Source organism: Schistocerca nitens, chromosome 4 (genome assembly GCF_023898315.1).
Source record: "Schistocerca nitens isolate TAMUIC-IGC-003100 chromosome 4, iqSchNite1.1, whole genome shotgun sequence".
NCBI lineage: Eukaryota > Metazoa > Arthropoda > Insecta > Orthoptera > Acrididae > Schistocerca > Schistocerca nitens.
In genome coordinates, this window is record NC_064617.1 from 276,868,689 (window position 1) to 276,895,108 (window position 26,420).

A 26,420-nucleotide genomic window follows, 5' to 3' on the forward strand; every position below is an offset into this window, starting at 1 on the left:
TATAAAACCATAAACATTCAAAGGATTGATGAGTTTTACAGTGCCGAGGAATAACTTAACATGGAAAAGTGTATTTTCACCTGGGAGAAAGTGTATTTTTAACTGGGAAATCCGGGAATTTTTTTTTCCTTGTCCATGTATACACCCTGTGTAACACGCACAAAAAAGATCAACATTATGTGTGAAAGCTTAGCGTCTCTTGCAGGTTATTAATCTTAAGAGACCAATATTATAGGTGAAAGCTTTTCTTTTCTTGTAGTTACACTGTGTATATTAATTAAAACCATTACCGTTTTCACACTACTTAAGTGATGTTGCTGTTGGCTGACTACATCACGTGTCCTATGTTCTGAATATCTGTTGTCATTGGCTGGTGAGATCGCTTGACATGAGCTACGACTGGCTTATAAAAGCGCATCTCGATTTCAGTCCTTTGGAAAGTAACATGCAGTGTTTGGTGGCATTCGAATTTACACTTTGGTAATACGAAAATACGCAGTGTGCATGCTGCTGCATGTCAGACATCTTTACCAAACGTGTTTCTCCCCTGAGTTGGGTTTTCTAAAGTACCGGGAAATTTTACACTGGTGTATAAAACCACAACCATTGAAAGGATTTGTAAATTTTAAAGTTTAGAGGAAAAGTATACTGTTACTTAACAAGGAAAAAAGTTTATTTTCATCCGGGAGAAAGCATATTTTTAACCGGAAAATCTGGGAATTCCCCCCCCCCCCTTGTCGACATATACACTCTGTAAGACGATCACTGACAGCTCGCAGCACTGTCAGCTTTCAGCTGTGAAGTGCTAATGGTTGCTGGTGAAAACAGTAGTTGTCTGCAGATACGTGAAAGCACTGAGGTATTGTCATAGAGGTGTTTACAAAATCATGTTGCATTATTCGTTGAGGGAGCCATGCAAAGCTACCGTGCCCAGCCTGCTGCAGGTGTCTGGTCAACTTAACATGAACTCGAGCATAGAAGCATGTCACAGGGCAGGGATTGTGAATGTTTGACAGTTGTGTGTTTTTGGTTATGAGCTTCACAAAGTACATGGGGCACTTGGTTAAGACATCTCATTAATTGCTTATATACAGTCTCTCAATATATTAGGTAGGAAATAAAGGCCCTACAAATTGGAGAATCCAGAGCGCACTACACACAGTTGTTTGTTGTTCATTTTTGCCAACATTACAGTGAGCTAGAAGCGTATGCAAGACATTTATTCCACTCAGAGGAAATGGAATAATTGTCAGTATGACTGCCAGACATTTATGATAACAATGTCCTGCATTGTATTCTTGACATCTCCAGTCCTAAATTGGAGTGGAGTGATTGGGCTGTGTTTAAACTCCAGTTACAGCATGCTCTAAGAAACCTTCCTTCCATTAGCAAAGTAATTCCATAGAAACCCTTGCCATATTGGATCGTATGAAATCAGTGCAGTAGTATTTTAACCAATGTTTCTCCCTTAATGACAATCTGCACATGCTTACTCCTGTAACTAGGTAGCGGGTAAGTGATCATGTTGGTGGTAATCATTAAAGTGTGGAACAAGTTGAGTTGCAGATTGGTACAGCAGAAAGACTGTCAAACAATAGCCTTTCACCCAAAGAGGCCTTAATCAGAATTGGACAACATACACATACACTCTCTCACAAATATAACTCACTCTGACAACAGTGTCTGGTTGCTGAGGCCACAGTGTCTGTTGTTGAGGGGGGGGGGGGCGCTATGCTTCTGAAGAAAGGCTTGTTGACCGAAAGCTTATTTGTTTGTTCCACAGTATTTTTTTGTACCTATCTGCAACTCAACATCTCCGCTATATGGTGGGTAGCATTCTATTCTTTTCATAATATTGTAATTCAATCCTTGATTTTTCTTTGTGTCGAATAAGGTTGCACAAATCTTAAGATTTCTTTAAAATGAATGTGACATCCTACTAGCTATTTACAGTTAACTGACATCTTTATCCCACCTGGTTACTTTTTTGGCAGGGTGTAACTGATTTTAAGAGTATTCATGATGTCTGTGTCATTTTTATATCCTTGGGCAATCTGCATGTGCTTTGCTATGAGCAAAGGATAATTGAGAAATGTGGTTTGCATTGTTTGCTGCTCTTTCATAATTTACACAAATACGGCAAAATTTCAGACTGTGGAAAATTGTAAAAAGTTCTACATCTGCATATGTACGCTGCAGCCACTGCATAGAGTGTGTTTGAAGATACCTTGTATCACTGTATTTCTCATTGCCTTTTCTGTTTCACCAACAAATGGAGCAATAAATAAGACTATCCATATGCCTCTTTATGAGCTCTAATTTCTCTTATCTTTGTGGTCCTTGTGTGAAAATGTAGAATCATTCTGAACTGGCTACAAATGCTGGTCTTTAAATTTTCTCAGTGATGCTTAGCAAAAAGAAGCCATCTTCTCTCCAGGGATTTCCATTTGAATTTACAAAGCTTCTCTGTAATACTTGTGTGCTGGTCACACCTACCAGTGACAAATCCAGCAGCCCACCTCTGAATTTCTTTGATCTCTTCCTTTAGTCGACCTGATAGGATCTCCTACACCTCTAGCAATACTCAAGAATGGGTTACACTAGAGTTTTTTACACTGTCTCCTTTATAGATAAGCTAAATTTTTCTAAAATTCTTCCAATAAACCAAAGTCTGCTATTTGCATTCCCTACTACCTTTCTTATGTGCTTCATTCATTTCATAACACTTTGATACTTTACACCTAGATAATTAATGTGACTGTCTAGTAGCATAGTAGTAATGTTGTGTTCTAACATTGCAAGAGTGTTTTTCCTACTCACCAACAATAACTTACATGTTGCTGTATTTAGAGCAAGCTGCCATTTGTCACACAAATTAGAAATTCTGTCAATCATCTTGTATCATCCTACAGTCCCTTAACGACAACATCTTCCCGTGAACCACAGTGTCGTTAGTGAACAGTTGCAAATTGCCACTTACTATGTCCATATCATTTATGTACACAGATAGTAAGAATACCCCAATCACATTTCTATGGGGCAACGTGGCAATACCTTTGTATCTAATGAACTCACTGTCAAGGACAACATACAGGGTTATATCACTTAAGACTTCGAGCCACTCCCGTATCTGGGAACAGGATTGATATTCTTCGACCTTGATTAACAATATTTGCGGTTACATACTCTCCGAATACGACCATTAAGTGCTGCTAAAAGAGCAGCTACTCACAGAGGTCCAGTGTGGGCTATAATTAATTGAATGGCAGCAAAACTTGGTAGATATACTGTTTGGGTAAGGTGGCACTGATTCATGTTGGAGAACAATTAGTTCCAGTTTTGGCCTCCAGGTGCAAATCTGGCACTGTGAACGTGAGAGAGGTGTATAGTAAAGTTTCCATATCTAGTTGATTAGGAATGTGATGAGGGCAGAATAGGTCAAACAAGTGAGAAAGGCATAATGTTAAAATTATTATTAACTGGCACCTACACAATTTGTTCAATATGATCACTGGAGACATTGACGACATACTGCATCCACAAAACAGTGTGATGAACAATGCCTGAGATGCATCTGGTGGTCAAAATTTGAACTAATTTTTTCCACTGGATACGGGTTCCCAATGAATGTGTTAGCATATCTACAATCTTGCTGTGATACAATACTTACAACCCACATAAGAGCTCTGTGAGTAGCTGCACATTAATTATAACCACCTGGTACGATACAGGGTTGATGTGGCAAATATGATGCTGTACAGTCAGCAGACCCAATTTTGTCATCACATTGGCATACAAGATACGGAAATTGCTGCCTCAATGAACTAGTGTGTTGCAAATACTTACCACATGAAATCTTTACTCGTTTGCTGAATGGGTTTAATATTTAACAAAAGTGGTTGCTACTCTGTACTGGTATGGAGGTGTTGTCTCTTACCTGTTTGCAGAATAAGACAATAAGCTAATTAGGGTAAACATTCATGGATAGAATCTAGTGTTTCTATTAATTGCTGCAGATGAAATGTAAAAGTTTTCTGGTGCCTGTACACCAATAAAGTCATATGGTGACATGTAGTGCTTGGAGTTCATTAGATTATAACTCACTCAAATGCTCTGAAGATGGCTATATGTAGCATAAAATCTGGATATGCGAGAATAATGAAAAACCAATGGGATTGCAACTTATTGCTGTATACCTGTCCTTCTTTAGAATAATATATAGACACGGTGGACAAAGGGTTTCACATGGAGTCAGAGTTGGTGCTGCAAAACACTGCTAGACATGAAACCAGTTGCTGAAAATAAATATTTGCTGTTCCTCAGATCTTAAATCTTTGTAAGGACATTGCTGTGTGAGGAAACGTTACAAACCTGCTACCTCTGAACATTTTTTATTTGCCCACTGTATTACATAGCCTTCACTTCCACTTTCAGATGCTAAAAATTTTATCTTATGATGACATTAATGTTGACATCTGTATTGCCTTCACTTTACTTGTAGCATACAACATATATGAAGTGACAGAATTCATAACAATACATTTTGAAACTGATATTATTGGTTCCACAGTAAATATGAGGTGATTAATGTTCCAGGATGTTTGGTTATGTCAGATCAGCTGAACTTAACCAATACCTGGATGTCCCGTAATGTAATGATGTCGTGTGAAGTCATACGTGTGAATACAGAAAGACAATAAAAAGTGGATAATATTTCTTTTGTGTTTGTATTACTTTTAGAAATATAGTTTGTGCTGACAGACTATAGAGCATATCTCGAAGTCTAGGTTAGGTTGCGAAATGGCTATTTGCTTGGAAGTTTGGCAAAACCAATGAATTTGGTGTGGCAACTTTGAACTGTAGTATAGATGTCTGTAGAGATCTATGTTAGGTTGAAAGATGGCTATGATTGTGAGTTGGTGAAACACTGTCAGATGCTTCAGGTAATCCATCATTTCTGCAGTTGCTTTTGCATTAGCACATTTTTATTTTGTCCCTGTAATTGTTTCCACTAGTTGATTTGTGTGTCTTCAGTGCATTGTGTCTGCACTTTTTTGGTGGGAGGAGGTGTTTGTTGGAGATTTGTGTTGTGCAGTTAGTATTGAGTTAAACTGTTTGAACCAGACACATTCATGGTTTTCTGCATGTGTTAAGAAACAGATTGCTCCAGTGACCCCTTCCTCTGTTGCAAAAATTTTACTTCTTGGTAACTGCCTTAGTTCCTTGGCAGTGAAATTATTAGTCTTTGAACAATTAACTCCTCTGACAGGTGTGTTTCAGGATTCTCACCAGCTTTTCAATATTATTTCCTGTTGCTGACGTATTGGATTGAATGAAAACATTTTTAAAGGTGTGGCTGTTATGTGGGTTCTTCTGTTAATTAGGAGCAGTAATTCAGTTGCATGTTTCTTCCTGGAAGTTGATTCACTTTGTAATTTGATTCCACTTAGATAAAAGCTTAGCACAATTTTCATACAGCCAGATGGTGAGAACAGTTTGTAGCTTCTGCATCTGATGATGTTACAGGTGGCAGCTATCCGTCTTATGACCAATCAGGGGGATATGGTTCAGGACCGGCTTCCCAACCAGGCGGTGGAGGCAGTGGTGGAGGTGGTTACCAGCAAGGTGGCTATGGTTCACAGCCGCCCCCTTATGACAGTGCAGGAAGTGGAAGTGGAGGAGGAAGTGGTGGGGGTGTGCAGTATCCCAATTACAGCCAGCAGTCCAGTGGTTACAACCAGCCATCTGGTGGTGGAAGTGGTGGTTATGGTGGAAGTGGGGGCGGTGGCAGCAGTTACGGAGGTGGAGGTGGAAGTTATGGAGGAGGTAGGGCTAATCTCTGAACTTAAGTACATTTAATCACCTGTAAACTCCTCTTCAGGTGGATTTCGCTGTCAAGTCTGTAGTAATGCTGTGCTTTCTATATTCAAATACTAGATAATAATTAACTCTGAAACTGCCACTGTTAAATCCCATGAACCTATGTGATAATAGTGAATGCCTACAAAACTCAGAACTTCGGGCAATGTTTTGCATACTCCTGCTACTGGCATTTTTCCCTGTGTTAGGGTCGATGAAGTTATTGTATTGCAGTCCACAGGCTTTCAGCCTTGGCAGCACAGGAAATCTTACTACAGAGCATAATTGCACAACAGTTGAAGGAAATTTTAATTGGTGTACATGGACTGTGAAATAGGCTTTTGATGTGTGGTAGGAAGAGGTACATTATAAAACATAGTATTGCATTTGACAGTGGTAGTTGCCTGGAAAATCTAAAAAAAAAAAAAAAAAAAAAAAAAAAAAACATTTTTACGTGGAAAGGTTGAAATTTTCAGCTGCTTCTTTAATGAAATAGTAATGTCATTGTTTCAAATTACTGAGAAATTCTCCATTTTAGAACAGTTTGTAGAGAGGAGATAATGCAGTGGTCCTACTGTTAGTGTTTGCCTTTGACTTGCTTGCCAACCTCGAACATTTTGTTATAGTTGATGGGTTATTGTGCTGCCGTGCATGTCTCCCATGAGAGAGTAAGTTTGCGATTCCTCTGAAAGGGCTGAGCAAGTGTTCTTCCTCTGTCTATCCAACCCCAAACTTGTGCCCGATCTCAAATGATAAACCATGTACTTTTGTTGTTCCATTCATGATTGAGAGAGCTGTATATAAGTCCAATATATCTCGCATCATCCACGTACAAACAAATCTGAGGTCATTGAGTCATTTAATCTTTTATTTCATTGTACATATAGCTATATATGTTTTGTAGATCAACATTGAGAAATCTAGATTTGTGTTTTTTAATTTGCTAATTCCACTTCAAACGAGGACTTCACCAACTTCATTGTAATGTCATATTTCCAGAGAACAATGATGTTTGGAGCAAGATCTAGCACTGTGAAATGGCAGTTTGTGACATGTTTCTGTGGGGATTTGTCATTCAGTTAAGGTCATTAACATACTGGCAGGTTGGTCCAAAGCAGTGATGGCCGGCAGTAGGATTGGATCTCCTAAATGTGACAGAGTGAAGAAGCTTACCACAGACATAATTGTTGATAAAAATGTGGATAAATGTTGGCAGCAATCATCACAGTGTGTTCAGATTTGTGTCGTTACACAATGATTACTAGGGATAGTTGGGATGTCTTCCCATAACCAGACTATAGACAACAAGGCTTTAAAACAAAAAAAGAAAAAGAAAGAAAACAGAACAAGGTGGTGTAGTGGTTAGCACACTGTACTCTCATCTGGGAGGACGATGGTTCATATGCACGTCCGGCCATTCTGATGTAGGTTTTCCGCGATTTCCCTAAATTGCTTCTGGAAAATGTCAGGATGGTTACTTTGAAAGAGCATGGCAGACTTCCTTCTCTATCCTTCCCTAATCCAATGGGACCAATGACCTTGCTGTTTGGTCCCCTTCCCCAAATCAACAAACCAGAAAAAGAAAAAAACTGAAATAATTAATTGTGAGGGTAATAGATTGCATACATTCCTCTTGAAAGAAATATTTGATCACTTGTAATAGATTACAAGGATAGTTGATTGCTCGATTAATTGCCAATCCCAAGTCGGAATATTGATGATGTATTTGTTGCCATTATGTAAGAGAGCAGTGTTTAATCTGTTAAGAGAGCTATTGGAGCATAATTGTGTTAAGATTGTAGGGGAAACCTATTTCTTTGCATAAGCTTTCAATAATAACATTAGTGGCACATCTAAGCATGAAATAGGGACCTGTGGCTTAGTTCTGTATAAAGAAATTGGAATTCTCATCCAGGAAGTTCCAGTCTTGGGTTTTTGATGTTTATTAGCTCTAGAACCTGTATTATGCCATTCAGTTCTTGTTTGTTTTGAAAGATGAGATCCTCATGAACTTACATCCTAGTGAAACTTAGTCATCTTCGATTCGCTCATCACTTGATTTGAAGAAAATGGTATAATCTGTAATGCAATGTTTTCAGTATGTAACTGTGTGCAACAGGCCTCAAACAAATATGATTGAAAGTAGTTGAGCACACTTGTCACTGCATATTTACTTACATAATACAACACAACTGATCTTCACAAAGAGGCAGAACATTTGGCCAGTACTTGACCCTTGTGAGGTGAATACCCTAATAGAGGGTGTGGCAGAATAAATTTAGCAGTTTTGAGGAGTTACAAAAAATAATTTGGGATACATAGAGAAAAATTTTTAATATTTTTGAAGTTAGTAGTTGATGGATTTTCTATCCTTTCAGTGTTTAAAATGTCAAGATGGCAGCTAGTAGCAGCATAAACTTTTGGAGACACTGTCAAGTTCTGAACAGCTCATTTGTATTGCAGGATATGGCCTTTATGTATCTAATAATCAGCTCCCATAGCTTAACAATAGCTGTCTTTCCTTCCATCGATGTGGAGGTGATGTTAAAACACCCTTTCCTATAGATATGGTCAAAAGTCACAAATACTCAAATCTGCTGACTGCACAGGTCACCTACATCAACCCTCAGAGCCCAGAAATATTCTCTCAAAACAACATACGAATGTTGGGCTTTGGCCCTGTTCTGTTGGAGCCACAAGTCCCCCAATATCTCTGCTTCGACAATCTCTCCGATTGTGGACTGCAGAAAATTTTGCAATGTTCAAACATAATGTCTGGAATTGGTCATGCTTCCTTTCTCAAAGAAGAGTGAACCTATCATGCCAAATTGTGATGTGGCACATCATTCCATTAGTTTAGGGGAGTGTAGCAATCTTAGTGAATAATTTTGGAGTTATTTTCATCCCAGTAAGGTATCTTAACTGAGGGGTTTACAACTGAAGACACCTAAGAAAGTAGGTTGGTGTAGCCACAATTACTGACATAGTACAATCTGGAACCAGATAGGCTTCCTTTCTGCTGACAATTAGATGAACCAGAACTAGATTTACCAGTGCTACATTCCAGATCTTTGAAACTCTGTAATGTACTATTTGATTGCACAAATGAGTGTCATGTGAATTGTAATTATTTAATGTAACTAAAACAGTTTTCTTTGAAACATTTACCACATTCCAAAAAGTCCCTGTAAGGTCCAAAATTATCACCAGTCATTCAGACTGGGATACAGTAAGGTTCTAGATTCTGAATGCCAGTCATTTAGCATGTGGTATATGCTATGAATCTAGATCTTGGAGATGCACTTTTGGTTATGCCAGCACTCTTGGATACGCAAGGAAAGGTATTGCAGTTCCAGTAGCATATATGCTACAACAAACAGTGAAATGTGCCTCTTTCTGTGGCAGTTTAGGACACTTCCCTTGAATCCTTTTCAGCAATAATTTTGCAAGCATTGTATTTACCTCCTCTTATCCTCATAACTGGGCATCTATCCTGCTACGGTCTGAGTAACCTGCACTTCCTTTTGAGATAATACTTTTCGATAACAGTGGTATTGAGTTACAAAAGTTAGTGTTTTTACTGCCTTGTAAGACATATGGAATCTGTAACTGTCCACAAAGTCCCTTAAAAATTGCTTCATTGAGAACTTAGTGCTACATGAATAACTTTCCATCTTCTGTGGAAATGAATTCTAGATGAAAAAAATGGGATTTACATATATGTGATTGTTTCCAGTGTCATCTGTTTGCCTCTCTACTATGTTTTCACAATGAAAACTGTTTATTATAAACATTTTAAATATTCTCTGTTGGCTTTGCTTCAAAGTTTAACTAGTCTTTCTAAAGCAGTAAAAAATTTGGTTAGGCGTGTTAATGTGAAGTTTTGTGTGATTACTAAGGGATGTGCTAACTCAGGAAAATTATTTGACTGAACGTTGGTATAGTCAGTCGGTGCTTACAATAAACAAGGGCAATATTTACTCTTCTGGCCGTGCCATGGCGTTTTGCTTCTATCAAGAAGCTATTGGCATCTGCTAAACCTATACTAAGCTTCTGAAGATCGCAGATTAATTTGATGAAACCATAAATCATAACGACATATTTGCATCTGAATGAATTTTATTGTGAAAAGAAAAGAAAAAAAAAATAAGTAGGTACAAAATGGAAGCATTTCAACTGAACAGCAGATGACATAATGGTTAAACATGTAAATAGATCTGATCATTTGGCAATGTAGTATGTAAAATTTATGTGCTTTACTGAGGACTGAACCTGCAACCTTGTCTTTTGCAGTTATAGTTCAATTCTTTTATCTTGGCGGCTCGCGCATGCCCGCCCAGACGCGGGAGATTGCTGCGTTGCCAGTTGCACACGACACACGCCAAGAGAAGCAGCGCCATAGTATAGTTCGCAAGCTTACGTTTAGGGGGGAGCGCGCAGTTTCAAGAAGTAAAGCCACCACGGCCGCATTAACCCCTTCGCTGCTACAGAGATGTGCTCCCCGCATTCTGCGCTATGCGCAATTTTGTCACTGCACTGCTCGCCTGTGCTGACACGTGGTGTTCAGACTGCTTTGACACACTTATCATTAGATTCCACAAAAACTATTTGACCCAAAAATTAGATTTTTACACATTTTCTTGATTGATACCTTCCCTCCATAAATGACATAATTTTGTTTCGATGTTCTACGCAGTTATTATGCAGCATTAAATATAGTAAACCATTGCACGAAATTTTGAAGAGTTTGCAGAGGTAAAAGTCCGTATGGTCGATTTTAGTTGTCACATCGTTGAGAATGAATTGTGGATAAGATACCTACATTTCATATAAAATTTGATTGATTGAAGTGCTTTAAAATAAAGCCAAACGTGCCCGGTGTAAATAAAACTTTTATTACAGTCGCGAAAGACGGAATATTTCTCAACAATGTGGCAACTAAAATCGACCATACGGAAAGTATACTCTATGGACTTTTACCTCTGCAAACTCTTCAAAATTTCGTGCAATGGTTTACTATGTTTAATGCTGCACAATAACTGGGTTGAGCATCGAAACAAAATTAAGTCATTTATGGGGGGAAGGTATCAGTCAAGAAGGTGTGTAAATAATTTTTGGGCCAAATAGTTTTTGTGAAATCGAATAAGTCTGTCAAAGCAGTGGGAACACCATGTGTCTGCACAGGTGAGCAGTGCAGTGAAGACAAAATCGCGCACAGCGCGGAATGCGGAGAGCACGTGTCTGCAGCAGCGAAAGGGTTAATGAAGAGAAAGCACTAGAAATTTCAAAAAATTGCATTCAAACGAATAAAATTCTTGACGTAAGACACTTCGATATTGTTTTCAAATAAAGAAAATATTAAGCCCCACACAAGGTTTGAACTCTCCACCTTCCGCTTACTAATCCAACGCATTAACCGTTACGCTACCGCAGCTCGTCCTACGATGCAGCTCCATGAGGAGTCTAACACGTCACGCAAAATACTGACAAACACTGTTGGTATGACTATGAATTACTCACACTTCGTCGAAGTACAATAGGAAATATACAATTACCGCTGTTCTTTATTGCGAAAAAGCGGTTCGTGAGATTGATAGAAACACCTTTCCTTGCTATCGCCTGAATTAAGGGTCTTATTGCTTGTTTGGTTTAATTAATTAATAGAATATGAAGCAATTGGTATAAAGAATGCTTTTTCCAAACTTTCTATAAAAGAAAGTATGCTATCAAGAATTTTTTTTTGTTCTATTACTTTATTTATGACTGAACATTTCTAAAACTGAAGACACTCGTCCGTGCCCTGCTCTGCAGTCGAGATCTGGGAATGTCGTTCTCTGTTCATTGGCTGATTGTGTTTTGTGACGTCAGATGCGCAGAACGAACCTAAACTCGGCTGCCTACATAAATGACGCGCACTTTAATACTCTTGCAGACTGAGCCAGTCTGGTGCTACTCATAACACACCCTTATAACCACAGTTATATCAGTACAGGGTTCCTACTTCCTGAACTTCATAAAAAGATGATCTCAGTGTTGACAGTGCATTAAACCCTAATCTTCCTTCATTTTCACAGAAAGGCAAGATCTTGGGTTCAATTCCTAATTTGGGAACATAGTTTTGTCAGGGAGTTGTTATAAATTAATAGAAAAGTTATACAGGTTGACTAAGAAGTGTATGATGTTAGTGAAGACTGATCAGGCTGTAAGCCTACTTCCACCATTCTGGTCAGTTCATAAAGCCAGTAGCTCATAACCAAAATAAATTCAGTAATTTAGTTGATAAAACTGAGTTGTGAAAATTGTATAACCAAACACACTGCTTTCTTTCAGGCCGTTCATCTGGTGGTGGTGGCAGTGGTGGTGGAGGTTATGGTGGTGGTGGCGGTGGTGGTGGCGGCCGTGGAAGCTATGGGTAAGTTCCAAAAATTTTGGATTTTAGTTTTACAGATTTAGTTGGGTTCTTACAGAACAATTTGTTTTACACATCATTTGGGAGTCCATCACACCTGTAAAATTTTTTAATCAGTTTCCTGTTGCTCCCTTTGTCTATGAGCCCCCCTTCTGTATACTATTGGTCTCATTTGCAGCTTCCATTATAGCATAAGAAATAGAAAACGTTTAGAATCTTCCTTGCTTTTTAAAAAGAAATCCTCAGTGGAAAAAGGTGCCCACATAACCATGTTACTCCATTTCAGTTTTTCTCCACTCGCCTAACATCAGTTTTTATTAACACAGTGCCATTCTTCTGTAATTTGCAACAGAATAATTTTACCAGTAGTGTAGTATATGTATTTGACAGTGTCTGTAAAGTTTGAAACATTGTTTCTTCAGACAGAATGCACATCCATCAGACCAAACAATGCCAACAATGTACAGCCAAGTGGATACATTTCCAGAATAATTTTAGTTAAATGTCCAAAAATAGTGGCAGTAGAGATAAAAGGGAGAGAAAATCTGAAGTACTTCTAGCCTATTGGCTTCAGATATTGAATAATTTATCAGTGAATATAACTGTCTGGCATGTATCGAAAAACCAGATATTGATGTAAAATATAACTTCTCACCATTGTATTCTAACATACTTCCTCTTGGGAAAAATGAATTGTTTGACATGCTGCTTATTTTGTTTTGTGTGGGCCCATTTGAAGTGCTTCTTATTTTTTGTGTGGGCCCGTTTTCCACTGAAACTAATAAGACTTCCTAAGTTAAACATCTGTTTTGGCTCAATAATTCGTGATTTTGTAGTAGCATCTTGTTTTGGATTTACTGGTTGATTCTATAAAAAATGACCACCCCCTTAGAAACAGGTCAGCATAAGCTTCAAAGTAAATAAGAAATTAAGTTTGTTGCTGTTGTTATAAACAAGTTTTTCATTACTGTGCAAGAGAAATAATTGTGATGCAGGCACTGCTCATAATGTTTTGGTAGTGACAACAAGTAGGAAACTCTAAGATTGGTTTTATGGATGAGATAGCTACTGCATTACGAGATGGTTTTATGGATGAGATAGCTACTGCATTACGAGAAGAGTAATGGAAAGAGCTGAATACATGAAAAGTCTGTATTGTTTGTGCTGTACACCTTATACTGCTGGTTAAGAGCTGTTGTTGGAAGCAGCTTGCAAAATGGAAATGGTAGACAAAAGATCCTTAATTTTTAACAGCTATAAAGACACTTTTTAGACATGATTTAAAAGCAAAGTGTGGGCAGTGGGCAGTAGCAACTAAACCTCTCTTCCGTCAGCGCTCTGTCCTGATAAGGGCTCTGTCCTGATAATCATCCTCTTTGCCATAGCCATTAACCCTATTATTGCCTGTCTCCCGCCAGCATCTCTAGCTCCCATTTCATCAGTGATTTTGCAATCTATTGCACTCCTTCACAGACTCCTTCATTACTGGTGGAGCATCAACAGTGGCTTTCGTTTTTCCACTGACAAAGCAGTTAGTATGAATTTCCGGTGGTGCAATGGGTTTTTTCCACTGTCTTTCCATGTTGGACCCGTTGCTCTTCCATTTGCTGAAACTATGAAATTCCGGGGGTCATGCTCGATAGAAAACTTCCTTGGTCCTCCCACATATCTCACCTGGTCCCTTAGTGTCCTACATGCCCTAAGTGGTATTTCATGGGGAGTGGATCAGACCACCTTCCTCTATTTTTACCGATCCCTTGTCTGTTGGAAGTTAGACTAAATGCTTTATTTATTCATGTACATGTCCGTCCATCTTATGAAGTCTAAATACAATCCACCATTGTGGAATCCGTTTGGCCACTGGCGCCTTTTATGCTGGCCGGGTTGAGAGTCTATGCAGAAGTTGCCGAACTACCAGTCATACTGACATGTTCTCCTCTTCTCGGTTACCTCCTGGAGTTAATTTCCGAGTATTTCTCAGGCAGCTTAATGTCGTGCTAGCTGCCACTTTCCCAATGGATGTGAACCTCTCACAACTTTGGCTTTGTGCGGCGGCCGGTGTTCACTTTGGACTTCATTTGCTTCTTTTGGAAACTACTCTAGATGCGATATATTGCTGTAAATTTCTTGACATTTGCACGGATCTTAGGAATAATAGCTTTTTGTACACTGATGGCAGTAGGTCTGATGGTGGTGTAGGGTGTGCCTTCATCATTGGCTCAGACGATTTTTGTTATTGGTTTCCGGAACACAGTTCCGATTCTGTGCCCTTCAAAGCTTGTTTGTGCTGTACATACCGTATTTACTCGAATCTAAGCTGCACTTTTTTTCCGGTTTTTGTAATCCAAAAAACCGCCTGCGGCTTAGAATCGAGTGCAAAGCAAGCGGAAGTTCTGAAAAATGTTGGTAGGTGCCGCCACAACTAACTTCTGCCGTCGAATATATGTAGCGCTACACAAGCATGCTTTGTGGGCACAAAGATAAATACTGGCGCCAAAACCTCTGCATCAGTAAATAAATTAAAAAAAAAAAGGTAGAAGACGAGTGTTTTTTTTTTTTCCTCCGCCCCGAGTTTCGACCACTGCATTTTCATACTTCATCCAACGAAGTAAATACAAATTCCGTATTGTTCATCTTCGAATGTAGCAGAATTTCAATGTACTACGAAAATCCGACTGGCAAGACTGTTAGGGATGTTTGTCAATATTGCCAACTCTACGTTCCGAGTTTTTTCCTACCTGTGAGAAGAGAGATGGTTTCTAATAGGAACCTGATGAAATGTGAATCACATGCACTATTCTCTTCACCATAAGAATAATACGGAAATAAACATTTTGCCATGTATTCTTTCGTGTTTGCTGCTATCTCATTTAAATCATGTCTGCCTAATAAACTACAAAACTAGAGTGAGACAACAGCAAATGTGGAACACAGTCAGAAATGAAGCATGGCAACTGACTAGATTTTAAATGTAAGATGACTAATTTCTGTGCAGAATTTGATGTACTAAAGAAGCGGCCGCAAAGATTTTCAAACAGAGAAAAATTTTCGCTAAACTATCGTCCAGAACATGTTGTATCATACGCAGTCTATTATTTGGTTCTTGTTGATCATTATCAAAGAAAGCAGCAGTGCAAGTAACAACAAATAGCAGTCTCTTGCCATTGTTTCGCTAATGAGACGATTCCTCTTTTTTTTTAAGCGGCGGTAGCGCGCACAAAAGCAAGTCATGCCGCGAGCGGCGACAGGTTGTAAACACGCACTATCAAAATGCGACAAACAATGCATGACACAGTACAGTAACGCATTTTCAGCTTAGAGTGACAAACACCTATAACAAAGAAAACGGCACTTATCAGATCAAAGCAAAATAAGCAATCGATTCAAACCAGATGAAGCACGTGAAAAAGGAAGGGTACCCGTATAAATACGGACGGAGCGCCTGACGCATAGCAATGGATACCTGGTAAAGCTTAACTGCTAAGCTTACGACTCGAACCAAACCACTGTAGCTGTATCGTCTTTCATTCGACCTAAATTGTGTCTCATATTACAATGGACCAACTTTGTTTCGATTTGGAGGTGCGGCCTAAAACTTTTCTCTCCCCTTGAATTTCGAGTCTCAAATTTCAGGTGCGGCTTAGATTCGGGAAATTTTTTTTCCTTTATTTCGAATCTCATTTTTCAGGTGCGGCTTAGATTCGAGTGTGGCTTAGATTCGAGTAAATAAGGTAGGCCATCCCATAGTGCAACGGGTCCAAGAAAGCTCCCACTTGCTCACTCTTGAGGGAGCCACTGTGATGTTTGTGGGTCCCTGGTAACATTGGTCTGATGGGAAATGAGGCTACTGGCGGTGCTGCTAGGAAATGAGGCTACTGATGGTGCTGCTACCTCCGCCTGCTAGTTCATCCATACCATCAGGTAATCTCCGTGTCACTGTGGCATCACCACTGGTCTTCCCTTTATGGGAATACGCTGCAGTATTAAATGTCTCCCAGTGACTTGGCCCGACCTATCGTCATCTTGCCGCAAGAAAATCATTTTAGCAATGTTGCGTGTTAGGTATTGTCGTTTTAGCCATAGCCATTTAAGTGGTGATCTCCCACCACATTGTGCTTATTGTTGTCAGTTCTCATTGTCATCAGCTGTTGATAGTTCACCATTTCCTGACCGAACACCTGTTTTTAACCTCTTACTTTGTAGTATATGTTTGCCATCTTGAGTTATCGGCCGTTTTAGCGAACGGAGCGCGAAGTGTTGTCAGCGTTCTACTTTTTGTCTGTCGTAGCAATATGGTGAAGGACATTTAGTCTTTACTTCGGACCCTAAATTGTCTCTACTGTGTTTTCGGTGGCCCTTCCTCCAAGAGGAAGTCATTGTTCTTAGCTGTCTTTCCTTCCATCAATTGGGCTCAAACTTGTACTTGATTTTGACTCCTTTTTCATATCAGTGTTCTCTGATTCTGACATTGGTACGTATGACCTTAGTTGTTTTTGCACTCTGGAGCAAAACAAAATAAAAGAATCTTCTATTCGTGTGTTTTTTTTTTTTGGGGGGGGGGGGGGGTAGGACGTCAAATGGACCGACTTAGAGCAGGAAAGACATCACAGGACATTTTAATTTCCAGTGTCTATACTTTTACAAATAAATTCATAAAACTTGGTCAGCATCACCAGGAAGGATTCAGGATTCACGCCCATGCAGTGGAAGTTTGAAAACATAAAAAATAAATTTTTTTTACGTGTGAAATTTCATTATTTTTTCACTTACTAATGGCAGCATTTGTTGTTATAGATACACTTTTCTTCACAAGTTAGAGAGATTCTTCGACGAATTTTGCACAGCATACATACCATACTCACAGGTGTATGAAACTCTAGAATTTATTTAATTTGTGAAAAATTGAATGAACTGTTATATTTTAAACTTCATGTTCAGAAAAACACAAATTTTATAGTTAATTACCTCAATTTTTACCACGGTTTTTAATAGATTTGGAAAATTCTAGAGTTTCATACACCTTCAAGTATGGTTTGTGTGCTGTGCAAAATTCATCGAAGAATCTCTCTTATGAAGAAAAGTGTACCTATAGCAACAAATGCTGCCATTAGTAAGTGAAAAAAATGATGAAATATCACATGTAAAAAAAAATTACTTCGTTATGTTTTCGAACTTCCACTGCAATGAGTGTGAATTCTGTGAATCCTTCCTGGTCATGCTGACTAAAGTTTTATGAATTTATTTGTAAAAGTATAGACAGTGGAAATTAAAATGTCCTGTGGTGCCTCTTCTGCTGCAGGTTGGCCCATTTGGCGTCCTACCCCCCTTAATGCACTATGTGCGTTCCCAATGCTCCCTAATAATAGGCATCACGTATTTTGAGTGTGTGTACTTTGATTTTGACTTGGGAAAAATCCCATAGAATCTTTAATCCAAAATGGGAAAATATTCTTGTTTTCCACACAACTGAAAGTATTGAAAATTGTGAATTTTTCTTAATGTATTGTGTTGTTACACAGTATTTTGTACTCTTGTGAAGATGATAGTACTTGGCCATTATGTTATACATGTTGTTAATGCAAAACAAAAAAAAAACCTGCGTCCTAGGGTTTAACAGTGATGATTTTAATTTGTTATGTAAGTTTTGGCCAGGGCACTGATGATAAACTGGACCCAAGTTTGTAAATTTTCTTGCTGCTGAGAAATTTTATTTACGTATTTTTAAATGTTTACGTTAATATACCAGTTTAATTAAGAGGTTCCAATTATTGCATCCTGTGTTCATGATTTACTATGCTGAGGAGCAATATCGTTTTTAATTTGAAATTTAAACAGTGAGATAAGGTCATTCACATTAGTTACTGTCAATGCTTCTGTAAATTTTTCTGTGATTGTTTTAATTACTGGTGCATTGAAATGTCCAAGGCGTAGAAATAAAGTAAAAACTGGTTCATGCATTTAAATTTAATGAGTGTGGCCATTCTTTATGGAATCAACCTATATTTTATAAAAAAAAGTAATTTGCATTAGAAGCTTTTGGTGCTGGACAGAATTAAGGTTCTTTAGTTAAGCTATAGTAGAATATAGTTCTCATTTAAGTTTGTGAACAAGTTACTGTGCCTCTTCATAAATTTGAGGTGTGTGTTTCTTTATATTTGCTTTCAGATCATCTTGTTTCATTGATTCTGTTCATTTTTCCACATGAAAGCGTACTTTTTTGCCATATGACAAATGATTACATAGAGTATGTCTAAAAGTGCTACATGTCTCGGTGATTTCGCTTATTGTGAATGGCATAGCTAAAGTGTTGGTTGGTCATAATAGTTTGAGGTCATTGATAAGTGTTTCACTTTTGGTAGCTGAGTGTAGCAGTCCCTCATACATTCAAAATTGTTACTATGAGAAATCTTTAACTGATACTTGTTGGGTACTCCAAAGATGTGTTTTTGAGATGTAAGTTACTGAATTTTGTATTTACAAGTGCAGTAACATTTGAACTGCTTGTACTGCTTTGAAAAAAATGTTAAATGTTTTACTGCTGCTTTATCCATGATGTTTTGTTAGGGGCTTTTATATTGGTTTAAATGACACGCATTCTGCTACAGGTTCTAAACGATGGAATAAGTGCAAAATTTTTGACTGCTAAAATGAGGATTAAGCAGACACTGTGTTGAAAGTAAAGAGAGAATTCTTAAGCTTGGCAGGGCAATGTGTTTAATTTTGTAAATCAGTTGGTCTGTTTTTTCAAATGGGTATAGGAATAATTCTGGAAGGTCTGCAAAATTACCCTAACAAAGGCGACAACATATTCATTGGACTCTGCAGTTCTAAGTCGTAAATTTCTTTAGATTTGAGTGTAGATGGCAGTCAACAGGAAACACTCCCAATGAATAACGTAACTTTCCAACAATCAGCATTTAAAATCCCTTTTTTCACCCACAGTTTTGTTTGTAGATGTGTTATTTTACACCATGAGGTTTTTTCCTGGCTGCACACGTGCCTCTTGTTGTATACCTTTCATCCAAAAGGGCCCAGATATGCTGCTGTACCTTGTGAGTTACGCTTTGCAAAATTATTTATGTGAATAATCCCTTTTGCATTCCAGTAAATTCTGGTCATAACCTTTCCTGTCACTGTAATATTTTTGATTCAGGACTGCACTTGTTCATCTACATCTACATTCATACTCCGCAAGCCACCCAACGGTGTGTGGCGGAGGGCACTTGACGTGCCACTGTCATTACCTCCCTTTCCTGTTCCAGTCGCGTATGGTTCGCGGGAAGAACGACTGTCTGAAAGCCTCCGTGCGCGCTCTAATCTCTCTAATTTTACATTCGTGATCTCCTCGGGAGGTATAAGTAGGGGGAAGCAATATACTCGATACCTCATCCAGAAATGCACCCTCTCGAAACCTGGCGAGCAAGCTACACCGCGATGCAGAGCGCCTCTCTTCCAGAGTCTGCCACTTGAGTTTGCTAAACATCTCCGTAACGCTATCACGGTTACCAAATAACCCTGTTCTCACATTGTATATTGTTTTGTATGACAACATGGACCATTGTCACTCATTAAAAGTAACAGATGGCACACAGTCATTGGGATATATTAAAAGGTCCATGCATTAATATTGGAATTGAAGTTATGCTGGTCAGCATTCAGCAAATGTGGTGTACCTGTTGCGTATAATTTCTCTAGCTTGATATTTCATGTAAGGTGTACTATAACCCATTTCCTGATAATGTCATTGGCTAATTGTTTGACAATTGTCCAGTTCAATTCCGTGCCCTTTGATCTTCTCACCCGTTGGCAGTTTCGGCACATTCAACACATGTATGAGGACAGAGGAACACAGTGTCATTGACTGCAGTAACCCTTTCCTGAACTGTGGATGTTTGTCAGTGTTTGATAACAACTGACTAAAACAAGGAATGTTAACAGAAGTATGTTCTTGTTTGGTTGAAACACCTACAGTGCCAGTATTTAAAATAGGTATACGGATTTTTCTGTAGATACTATTTACTTACATTATTAAATAATATTTGTCAACTTTTTAACGTGGATGCTATCCCTGTGAGAGGCAAATAAATTTTTCCTGTGTGTGTGTGTGTGTGTGTGTGTGTGTGTGTGTGTGTGTGTGTGTGTGTGTGTGTGTAATATACCTAATTGGCAAGATATGAAATATTTTTTAGTGGAATGGCATGATGGTGTATCACTCCTTTCAAACATTTGCGTAAATTTTGCTTGCAGTGATACGTTGTTTAGCAGGAAACTGCTGCAAGGCCAATCCTATACATTGACATTTCTATGTATCATGAAAGTTGGAGTTGTTTGACTTCAGTGGCTTGCTTCCATCCAGTTGTTTGGTCATAAATGAATGGCCATAATGGTGCTCACCTGTAATTGAAATACCTTGCCCTTGGCCTGCCTGTTTTTAGTATAAATTAGTCCCAATTTAGTGTTAATGCAGTCATGGGAAGGGTGGTGCCACATGCAAGATGTAGAGAACAGAGAAAATAAGTTTTAAGGTGTAGTGGAGATTGAAATGGTTCTTATATGTCTAAATATAGGTGATCAAGTGTGGTAGCAAAATCTATCTTCATTTAAATGTGTTGTTGAATAGAGCGTGGATAATAAAACACATTGCTAGTTTGCCATGCAACATGGACACAAAGCAAGCTATATTAAATATTGTCAGATAGCATCTAGTAATGCTATGCAAGAATTCAGATAAACAACCACAAAAATCAGAGTAAAATAATGTTTGTAAGTGGCTTTCAGTTGAATAAAACTTCAGTTTTCTACAGGTGTCAGTTTCTGTTGTATGGAATATTATTACTGAAGTCAATGGGTGTTGTTAAATTTCTCACATCTTGTGAAGAAAAAAAATCAGGCACACAAGCATCAAAGAATGGGGAGAACACTCTTGAAAGTTATCAATCACTGAGGAAATCCCTTTCTGTGGGAAATTGCCTGATTTACTACCTATGTATACTTACATGCTTTGCTCAGGTTTCTGGTGCAATGTTGTAAAAGATGTTGGGGCTTTGCAAACTTGTAATTGCTAAAAGCACTTAATGGGGAAGCTGCACTGAGAGTATAGAGTACAAAGTAGCTTGTTAAGTTCCTTCACTCATTTCTGTTCATACCACAATCTTGGAACAAGGAGTAAAGCTGAAGCGGAAGCTGAACTAGGATAGACATGTTTAGTCACCTAGATTGTGTGTAATGTTCTTCGGAACATCATATGGATTATATTGTGTGTCGAACATTTTCATCTGTCTTGCAGATAAAAATTGTTGTGCACTAAGTTAATATTGCTGAACACACTGTTGGAATTCCACAATTGTGAAGTAGATGTGTGTGAAAAATTATCAGTCTAGTCAGCATGTTTTGATGCATTTCAAATTTTTCTGCCCTATATTGACTTGGCAGTGCTGTAAGGCAAGAGTGAGTGAATAATATTTTACACCCCCCCCCCTACACACACACACACACACACACACACACACACACACACAAAATTCTCGTACTATCATATCATAACATGACAAACTGTCATAGCGCTTGCCATTGTGTTACTGTATCTGCTCTGATACCTCACTCATTCTTCATATTTTGTCACTTTGTGGTCATAACATGTGGCTTCCTCTCATCTGTGGTCTTGATTGACCTGCTGAGTGTACTCAGCTTTTGTTGAATGTCTCTGTACAGTGTGTGTGTGTGTGTGTGTGTGTGTGTGTGTGTGTGTGTGTTTTTTTTGTTTTTTTTTTGTTTTTTGTTTTTTTGTTTTTTTTTTTTTTTTTGGGGGGGGGGGTAGTATGCAGCTTTGTGCATACACCTGATACTGTTAATAACTAAAGGAATCCAGGTTTCATGCACATATGTTTGCTTAAAAATTGAAAATGTGATGGAAGTATGAGCTTTTCTGCCTTAGTCTCCTTTCTTGTGTGAGAGGAGTCTGTTGTGTGATCAGCCTGTTTAAAAAATATCTGTGCGATCCATAGTGGTTGTTTTTACATCTGCGATGTATGTCAGTTGTCAAGAAAATGCTGGAGTTACTCGAGGAGTAAAATCTTTTTCAGAGGTTCAGTTCACTGGGGCAACCTTGTAAAATGGGCTGAAGATATACCACAGAGAAACTGTCTGATAAACCAAAACATCTTGTGTGTAGATTGAAATTTTAAATAACGTCCTTGACATGGAAAACTGTAAAAGTGAAATGACAAATTTTGTCAGTTTATCTGCCAAAGAGCCTGACCACCTTTAATTTAAGTGAAGTTCTCATTAGCATTAAGTTAATAAGTAACTGTATTTTTTGCAAATCTGAAAATACTTACACAAAACAATTGCATTGCATGAGATGCAATCATTTGTAACTAGTGTATTGTTTCTCTGCTCACACCATATGTGCATGCTTTATTTTGTTAGGTAACTGACAGTTCTGAGCATTATCCATAAAGGACACTTTGATTATTGAAAAATTTAGTACATGAATTGGTATCACTCTGTAGATGTGTTGACTTTATAGTTATCTTTTTCACTACTACTGATCCTACACTTTCACTTGGCCCCTGAGCAGAACAAGCTGGGAGCAGAAGCTCACGATCAGTTCATAGTAGATTTGCTGCACTCACTGTGCATGACACTGCACATGGATCAACACTATATTGACAATGGCAACCTAATGTTATGGTGCACAACAATGTTACATAGCTAAGGTTGGCAAAGTGCATAAATGTTATGGAATGGCGTGGATGCAGTCAGCCGACTTCCACTGGTAACGGAGGGGTGAAGATAAATTGTGTGATTAAGTATTTGGGGCATAATAGGTGGTACCACACGATACATATGGATGTGTGTGTGCATGCGTGCATTTATGCACACATGGGCATTAACTGTAAATTTCACACATTTAAACTTTTAAGGCATAGAATCAGCATATTGATTATATTGGCTTCATGTTGTAAATTTCATTTTGTTACTGTGGATCATACCATCCAATTACTCAAGCTGTTCTTTGTTCTCCACTCTTTTAAGAGGAAAATATATAATGAATGTATTGTTGACCTGGGCTTGTGATGGGTGTGATTCTAATTACACACAGCTATATAGTTATGACTGAGTAATCCACATGTCTGTTGTGTTAGCTAATTCATTTAGCTGTGTGTGGAATGTTTGTGACAGTTGTTTGGTGTGATTCTCAGCTGTAAGTTTTTGGAATGTACTCTGCTGCTAGCATTTATTCTATTTAAACCCCTGAGAAATAAAGTAGGGGTATATGTTCTGAAGACAAATACTAAACGGCGTTCTGCTGAGTTCAGTGTATATTGCTTCTGTTCTTTCATTCCTTTGTGTTGTGTAGTAAGAATGGTTGTGGAGAGTTGTGCTACATAAGGAATTTTGTCCCAGTTTGTCTGAAAATTGTCAGATATGCACCATGGAAATTTCTTCATTGCGACTTACACACATCTGTTCTGTGTGCTTTTTATGACTTTGTTTACATAAGGTAACTCATTTCAGCATTAGATTGATCGGTTTTGAAGTAAGACCGATTATTTGCAATTCCGATAGTACTTTTAAGTGTTAAATATAATACTTATTATACTGCAACCCAACTAAATCTGTCTTAAATTGTAAGTGGTATTTAAAATTGCCTTTTCTTGTTGTTGTAGTTATTAATACTAAATGGTGTTTCCTGAGTCTACAGGTTGTCTACGTAATCTTTCAATCTAAAGACGAAAGACCAGAGTTTGAGAATCCATACCATAGTGTATTTGGTGTTGATGCACATGCAGGGTAATTTCAGGATGTGTATTTATGAGTATAATTTCTTTCAACTGAAAGCAAATAAAATTCTAAATAATGGAATAACTATGATTGTTGAGCTCAGTTTACATATAAAGAAAGTAAAGTTCTAAAATGAGGTTGAATGTTTCAATAACTTATATTATGTACTAAATTAGAAGGTAAAAATGTGATGGTTGTAATATCTCTGGTATTTTTTGAAAGGAATTGTAATTCATATAATGGTGACAACTGTAAATTTTTTGTTGGGTGTTTACCAGATATGATGTACATAACTGACTGACAGACTCACTGAATGACAGGAGCTGAGCCACACAAACAAGTAGGCAGCTTTATTATAATGGCTTTCAATGTTTTTGGTTCCTGGTAATACTGATTATAATATTACACAGGTATTAAAAACAAAACTGTACTGATGCTTGTTATTAAAATAGTATGCATATCTGGAAATGATGCTTTTACATAGTTTTATGCGATGAGTAAAGTTAATTGTTTTGTGATGGCTCAGTACCTAACAGACATTTATGTTATGAATATACAAGCTGGACATAGTAAAACAGGTATTACCTTGGAGTGCAAGCAATTGGATGTTGGCCCTCCTCTACGCTTGAAGCAAGTGATCGCAACTCGTACTGATACAGTCTTTATGCTTCTGTTATAGCAGTGGCGGCAGGGGTGGTTTTATCAAAGGTAAAAGCACCAGGACATCAACCTGGTGCTATTCATTTGTTTTATTTTGTTATTGAGTACGTATTAATTGGTTGCTGGTGTTTGGTTACTTGATATTTAAAATGGTTATAAGTGTGTTTTGGCATAAAGAGCGAATCATTGTCATCTCCGTCCTGCATTGTCAGACACGTATATTCTTTCTTAAAAAAGTAGAACCAAGCACCAGTAAGGTATAACTTATATGGAAAGGCTGCTTAAGTAATATTGATAGTGCTACAGTTGCACTGATATTGGTTTTTGCAGCCATTTCATATTTACTTACTTAATTTGTGTGTTTGTCAAACCACCATTAGCCCATTCTCACAGCAGCTAAGCAGACCCATACACAGTATTTCTTTCACTGTGAGGGATGTTGCATTGTGGTACCATGATACTTCGTACATTGCCTCTAATCAGCCATCAGGCACTGGTTCCGTTCAAAATACTGTATTAAAATGGAGATGCATTTCACATTATAATGCTATGTATATGGTTATCTTAAAATTTTACAACATGTAAGGTGTATGTGGGTCTTAAAATTGTGGTTCAAAGGCTTTAAACTTGCACATGCTCATACATCTGGTATTTTATATTGCCTATGGATGAAGCTCTAGAGACTGGTAGCCCTTCTTCCAAATACTCTTTACGTTTAAGTTCCTAGGCGTGGTTGTATTGCACATATGACAAATAGTTAAAGGTTTTTGCCCTGATAATGTGTTATGAGTAGATGTGCTATTTGTTTATAGCGCAGAGGTTGGTCTTAAAATGCTCATTGGTATGTCAAATGACATGTGGCATTTAAAACTTGTGTTACCAGCGGCTATGTGGTTCAGATGGAATGGACTATTTGTTTTGTTGCCATGGTAAACTTTGTTATACAAGAAAAGCTGCCTGCGAAGAACTGAAGAAAGTGAATTGTTCTCTTTACTGCATTGTCAAAGGGTTATTTTACATCTTTGGTGACATGGTCAGTGTTTAAAAGATGTTTCCAAGTGCTAGGTTGTCTGGCCTTTTGGTGGATTTGTTTATAGCATAGTATTTGCATGATAGTAGATTTTTAGCAAATCAACAGAGGAAACTCATTTCAGTAATGAAACGATTTGTCATATGCAAATCTGGCAGGATTTTTACTGTATTGGATTCTATTGGTACTGCAGGTAGTATCTTAAACTGTCAAACTGGGCACACACAGTGTTGAGGGAAGCATACAGAATGCCTGAAGGTCATCATAATTAATTATAATATTCTTGTTTTGAAAGTGCCTACAAACATCACATAAGTGTGTTCTGCGATGTGTTTTGGTCATTATTGATTGGGCGTGAAATAAATCTTGGTATACTTTGGATGTTCTTTTATTCTAAAAAGAAAGAGATAAAGAAACAGTGAATGTGGTGTATGATGTATAAATTAAACTTCCACTAAGGGGCTTGGGTGAAAGTCTTTCATATGTGGTAATGTTTATTACATTGTTAAGAGTGCAGTGCTGAAATGAGTTTCTCTAATAATTTATCTGTGTAAGATGTGTTTACAGTAAGGTAGTAATTAACTGAAATAGTTAAGCTTCTGAAATTTTTATTGATGCAACATGTGTATAAATTGATATTTGCTACCCTATGTTAGGGATGGGACGATGATTCTG

The 26,420-nt window shown here is 37.9% G+C and overlaps 2 protein-coding genes across 2 annotated transcripts in view; both read left to right on the forward strand.

Annotated features, from left to right (window-relative positions):
* Positions 1 to 26,420, forward strand: part of LOC126253069 (RNA-binding protein cabeza-like) — a 75,652-nt gene that overhangs the window by 28,810 nt on the left and 20,422 nt on the right. Inside the window, exons 3-5 of the mRNA XM_049954159.1 lie at positions 5,527 to 5,826; positions 12,190 to 12,271; positions 24,735 to 24,763. Of these exons, the coding sequence (XP_049810116.1) occupies positions 5,527 to 5,826; positions 12,190 to 12,271; positions 24,735 to 24,763 (411 nt within the window). The remainder of the gene's footprint in view (positions 1 to 5,526; positions 5,827 to 12,189; positions 12,272 to 24,734; positions 24,764 to 26,420) is intronic.
* On the forward strand, positions 13,178 to 14,754 carry LOC126253070 (uncharacterized). Its single transcript, XM_049954160.1, has 2 exons — positions 13,178 to 13,351; positions 13,388 to 14,754. The coding sequence occupies exon 2, from the start codon at positions 14,197 to 14,199 to the stop codon at positions 14,692 to 14,694; it is 498 nt and encodes a 165-aa protein (XP_049810117.1). The 5' UTR covers positions 13,178 to 13,351; positions 13,388 to 14,196; the 3' UTR covers positions 14,695 to 14,754.